Source organism: Thunnus thynnus, chromosome 9 (assembly GCF_963924715.1).
Source record: "Thunnus thynnus chromosome 9, fThuThy2.1, whole genome shotgun sequence".
Classification (NCBI taxonomy): Eukaryota; Metazoa; Chordata; class Actinopteri; order Scombriformes; family Scombridae; genus Thunnus; species Thunnus thynnus.
Genome location: NC_089525.1, coordinates 14,216,826 through 14,222,825, shown reverse-complemented (window position 1 = coordinate 14,222,825; position 6,000 = coordinate 14,216,826). Strand labels below are relative to the sequence as shown.

General features: G+C 36.8%; 1 protein-coding gene across 1 annotated transcript; it reads left to right on the top strand.

The window, feature by feature from the left end:
• The first annotated feature begins 2,366 nt into the window (after positions 1–2,366).
• On the top strand, positions 2,367–3,507 carry LOC137189280 (gastrotropin-like). Its single transcript, XM_067599040.1, has 4 exons — positions 2,367–2,500; positions 2,641–2,801; positions 2,886–2,975; positions 3,098–3,507. The coding sequence occupies exons 1-4, from the start codon at positions 2,434–2,436 to the stop codon at positions 3,155–3,157; spliced, it is 378 nt and encodes a 125-aa protein (XP_067455141.1). The 5' UTR covers positions 2,367–2,433; the 3' UTR covers positions 3,158–3,507.
• Positions 3,508–6,000: the final 2,493 nt, after the last annotated feature.

The window sequence follows — 6,000 nt, the reverse complement described above, 5'->3', positions numbered from 1 at the left end:
ACAACAGTCATACTTTCACCCGACCATGAAACTTCACCTCAGGACAGAAAGCCTGTCATCTGAAGTGCCTGCAGGTAGACACACATGGTGCCTTCAAATGCTGTTGGAAATACAAAGATCATTCCAGTCTTCTTCTTCTTCTTCTTTGAGGTTTATTGGCAGTTAGCAAAAAACAAATTGGTGCACGCGAATGTGGATCAGAATGTTTAGTATTTACAATATTCATTAAAAATTCATTAAAAAAAACAAACAAAAAAACTCTCGTATCTTTAATCAAATTTGATAACACTCATTTCTTGAGTTCAAAGTGTACTTTTATCTTTCTGAGGTTTTGAATCCGATGCCTTCTTTCTGCCTCAAATTCCTGACAGTGCATCATAACATGCTCGACTGTTTCTTCTTGCCAACAGCAGTCACATCTGCCTGTATTATGTTTACTTGTTTTGAATAGTGCTCTGTTTAGTCCAAATCTAAGTCTTGATATTATTGTCTCATCTCTCCTGTTCCTTCCTGCACAAGTCATTTCTCCCACTTTGAACTCTGTAAAACCATCATCCTCTCCTCTCTTCCTCACATTGCTTTTACCACCTCTCCTTCAATCTGCTTAATAACACTCTTGATTTCTCGCTGAGTCATTCCAGTCAACCCAACAACATGGTGCTGAGGGTCACTTCATATCTGTATTACAGGCACAGGCTTCATGTATTTCTTGTTTTTATATATTTATGTTGTTACAGTGATTGAATTTAAATAATTATTGAAAATGACTTTTATAAATTTGGTGTCAATGTCAATATTAACACCAGCATTGAGGTGTTTCATCACAGTACAGCCATATAATTTAGTTTATAGCTCAAAAAACATGTTTAAGTGTGCAGAACCTCTTTCATGTATATCTCACATTTTTTTTCTCACTTTGAATTAAACACATGCAGACATGTGTCTCGTGTAGCACAAAAGATTAAAGAGTGGCTGACCCACTGAGCATTTTTGTGTTATCGATCAATAATTAATTAATGAGACACAAAATATGAGAACCAATTGCACAAATGTTTTCTACATTTGCATAGATTTCAATATCCTACAGTGTAACAGTGATTATGGGCTGTGTAGCCGCAACTAGAAAGCTTTCATTTGACACTTCACACTTTGGCTTTTTCTTGATTTTATAACTTTGTTTCACCTTGTTTTATATTAGGTCTTCTCTACCTCGCTCTTTCCCTTTTCTCTTCCTGTAAATCACTTTGTAACCTCTCTTTTGAAAAATGCTGTATAAATAAAGTTAACTTGCTTGCTACTAGCTGAGAGAAACAAGTAAGTGCATTGTTCACTCAGGACAAGAATGACCTGCACATCAACTACAACTTATTGATATTCTTAGATATCTTATCCTGATTCAGGGCTGTAGTTAACAATAAATTGATTATTTGGTGCCTAAATAATTCATGCCTTCAATGTCTTTGACTCATTTCAACTGAAAGAAAAGTGGTTCTGTTGAAAAGCTCCATGTTTCATGTTACAGCACCTCTCAGGCACACGGTCTCACCAATCAATAGTCTTCTCAGAGATTAGAGCTGAAATAGTCAATTGACGGATTAGTCGATCAACAGAAAATTAATCTACAACAATTTTGAAAAACGATTCATCTTTTAAATAAGTCTGTAAGTAAAAATGACAAAAATACACAGATTGCAGCCTTCCAAATGTGAATATTTGCTGGGAGGTTTTGATGGTAAACTAAATATCTTTTGGATTTTGGACTGTTGGTCCAAAGCTCTGACAAATTTCTCAGTGACCACAGGCCATAATTGTAACAGTTAATATTCATTGTATACAGTGTTGTGGTGGTTGATGCTTATCTGCTGATTTGGTCTTGTTTGTTTTTTTGAAGCAGTTCCTCTTCAGGCTTTTCCCAACATGAGGCATCACATGTTTTAACCACAGCTGCTGACTTCAGTCAAGGATCTTATTTTTTAATAAGCGCTGAATCTCAGAGAAAATTGAAGAAGAAGAAAAGAAAATCAAATGCCTACAATCACCTCTGTTTAAAGGGCGATGGTCATAGTGTCTTTTTCTACACTGTACATGTTCCAGCTTGCAAAGTAACTGAATTTCATGTAGCATGACAGAACTGATGGAAAAACCTGATGCTAACAGACACGGGAAAATACTTTGGATTTTTGCCGAATGACAACATTGTAGCACAAAACACAATGCGACAAACTGTCTTGGACGACACCACTGTCATTTTTTGACATACATCTGTCAACTTACAGTGTGACTGGCACATGTTTTGGTATGAGTGGGAGGAGAAGAAGAGTCAGGGTTGGCAGTGATTCATAAAGGTCGGAAAGAGTTTCAGCAGCAGGCCACTCCTCTTCTCTATTTGTCTTATAAACTCCCTCCTTACTTCTTCTCTTCTCTTTCACCAACATGGCTTTCACTGGGAAATATGAGCTGGAGACCCAAGAAAACTATGAGGAGTTTCTGGAAGCAATTGGTATCATGTTTTATTATTTTTTATTGATACACAAAAACCATGACTATCACAAAATAGATAAATGTGACTCATCAGGCGTCACTGGCTTAACTTCAACTTGTCAAATGTCTGTTTTTGGAATGTCGCTTGCTCTGCCGCAGGGCTTCTCAACGCCAAGACAGACCACAAAGTGGTAACAGAGGTGCTTCAGGATGGGAACGACTTCACCTGGACACAAACCATCCCCAACTGGACCTGGTCCAATAAGTTCACCGTAGGACAGGAATGTGAGCTGAACACAATGATGGGCTCCAAATTCAAGGTGAGTTAAAATAAAGATTTGAAAATATCTTACAGCTGATTGGATGTTTTCCTCTGTGACCCTTTTCTCCTTATGACCTTATAGGCTCCTGTCACTTTGGAAGGCGGCAAGATTTCAATACAGTTTCCTCAGTACCTCTTCACAGCAGAGATCATTGATGATAAGCTTGTAATAGTAAGAGAAGTAACCACTCACTAAATAATAATCCTCATTGTAACTTCAATAACATGAATAGAAGTCGTAGTTTGTTATCATTTATCCTAAATTGTCTTTTTAACTTCTCTTTTGTCCTCTAGAATTGCGTAATTCCCGGAGAGAAGGGTGTGACATTCAAAAGAGTTAACAAGAGGATCTAACGCTGCGAGACCCAACACGCTTCAGCGGAAAAGAGGAAGATTAAAACAACATAAAAATGCTTGATAATGATTTTTGAAGCAAGAGGAAGTGACGAGGAGCGAGTGCAACATGTCTTGGCTTCACAGGACATTTAACTTGATAGAAATGATGAAACACTATGTACTGTATTAACACTGATGACACAGTTTGCCTGTGCCTGCGTTAATGTTTGATCGTTAATGTGATTTAATGTATGTCACTTGTTTCAACCCATCGATGCTGTATTAATGTTCTTCCATGTGTAAAAAGAACAAATATATGCATTAAATTTATTGTTAGCATGTTTACTTACTTACTTGCTCCTAAAGATCCTTCTCAAATGCAGTCTTCAGTTTCTGTTAATAGTCTTTACTGCTGATACTTTCTGTGCAACAAAAAAACCACCATTTCACAAGAAGATGAGACAGATAAATGTTTAAGGATAGATGTTATAGTTCTTTAAATGTTAAAGTTTGAGCTGATATTAAGGCACAGACGCACGCAGCTCATTTCTACTGAACAAATGTAAAGCTCCTTTCTTCCTCCAGTCATTCGGATCTCCAATAAGCAGAAAATATTTCTTTTTAAACATGAGAGAGGAGAAGAATATAACCATAACTTGATTTTTCTTTTGTTTTCGCTCATGTGGTTTGGATTGCAGTAGGCCTGCCTTTTTGAATAAACAGTACAATCGTAGGTGGTCAAAATGAAACTGGTCTTTGTTCGTTTTTTTTGTTGTAGGTGGGATGTTGTTGTTTAAAGGTCCCCTGTTATATTTAGTGATATGTAAAACATTTTGGTCAGAAAGGATAATCATGCCTTTCATGGTTTGTGGTTTATGGCTTGCAGAATGTGTCCAAAAACTATAAATGTAAAGTTAGCTGTGGCGATAAAAAAAATACAGAAAAAATGTAAAACTCAAAATGCTAAACTTAACTTGAACTTTCCATGTCATAATCTAAACGTTTAAATACTTGCAATACATGAGAAAAAAATCATATTATTATCATTATTATTATTAACAAACTCTATTTTTAGCCCTTTATTGAGAACACAGAGCTCTAAAGGATATAAGCGTTGATCTGTTAAACCATTTTGGTCTGTTTGGAAGCAACATCTGTGGCTGCAGGCAGAGCTTTACATCAAAATGATCTTGAAAACAGGTTTTAAAAAGCTTACCTCATTCTGTGCCAGAGCGTGAATGAGAATTATTGTTAACAGATGAATGATCAGTTACCTGTTAACACCGTGAAATCATTTGCCAGTGGGCACATTTCTGCAGACATATCCTTCAGTACGACATTGTGACAATTACACAAATCTACACAGACACAAACAGATGCCAGTTGAGTGCTTGAAACGAAATGATTTATTGCTGCATCTTTAATGCGGCTTATTCAGCACTCGTTAAATGAAGCAGTTCATTGTATCTTCTTACTAATCATCTTGTTAGTAATTCCACCAAAATAAGTGACTCGGGCCACTTTATATGCTGTTTCCGTTCTGATCCCATCATGCAAATGTTTGGACAGGGCTTATATCTGTTTTTTACCAGTTTAGCCAAATTCACTGCAATCTTTAAAGAGAAACTCCTGTAACTGAAGGTCTGCAGTCGGTGTTTTTCCTGACATGCAGCTTAATAAGCAAATTAACAGCAGGATTTTTTTCCATCCCCATTTACACATTTAGGTTTACCCATCAAAAACTTACAGCACATGAATTATTTTTGTGTTACTTTTGAACTCTAACATATTCCTGAAGAGAGTTCTGTGGCACAACGTTAAACTGAGTGCACAATTCACCCAATAAATCAAGGAAATTAGGCCGGAGGTAACATAAAGTGTAGTTTTTATACTTCATTTTTTTTGTACAGATTAAACTAACATGTTGATTAGTGAGCTTTAGAGTTGTTGAAAGGAGGATTTTGTTACTTTGGACAGGGCCAGGCTTGCTGTTTCCAGTGTTTGTGCTAAGCTAACCGGCTGCTGATTTGCAGTTTCATATTTTGAGTACAAACATTAATCATCTAATTAATATTTCCCAAAATGTCAAGCTATTGCTTTAATAGTCATCTATCATCACTGTTTGTGCAGATGCCAAAGAATGCGAAATAATAATTGTATAAATCAAACGTCATTACCCATGATTACCCATAATGACCCAAACACATTAGGGGCCAAGACTGTATGTATGGACACAGTGTTTATTTGTATATCTTGTGTGTCTTATGATTTGTAGACCAAACAAAGAGGTACCATGGCAGTAGCATGATTCCAAATCATGAGCTAACTTTGGTTTTATCCTCACCTACTATACAACAGTATCTCGCTTTTCACTATGGCCCGTTTCACTTATTTGAATTGTGTCTCTTGCTCATATTAAAATTTTACTTCCATCTCTGTAGGGTTATATATTAACTAACTGACTGTGGCCTCGTGGCAACTTGTCCCACCATTACTTTGTCACACTGTAAGCTATCACTTTGGATTTTACAACAAAATTGAAAGAAATCTTAAACTCACAGTACAAAGTGATCTACAAACAAGTAGAATTAGCTTCTAAAACATCAAAAACAAACTTTTGGTTATCTCCACACATTCCCTGAAAATCCCCCACAGTGTGTAACTACATCAGACAGTCTGACACATCGTGCCAGATCGACTACCATCTGTGGTTTTTATTTCCTCTTCTTCTATAAAAACCTGCTCACGTCTCCTGCTGTCATGACACCAACAGTCCTGCCTGTGTACCCGTTACAATGACGCAGTCTGCCGTTAGAAGACCAAATGCTGCGGTGAAAGACTGGAAGGTCTCACAGCTCCAT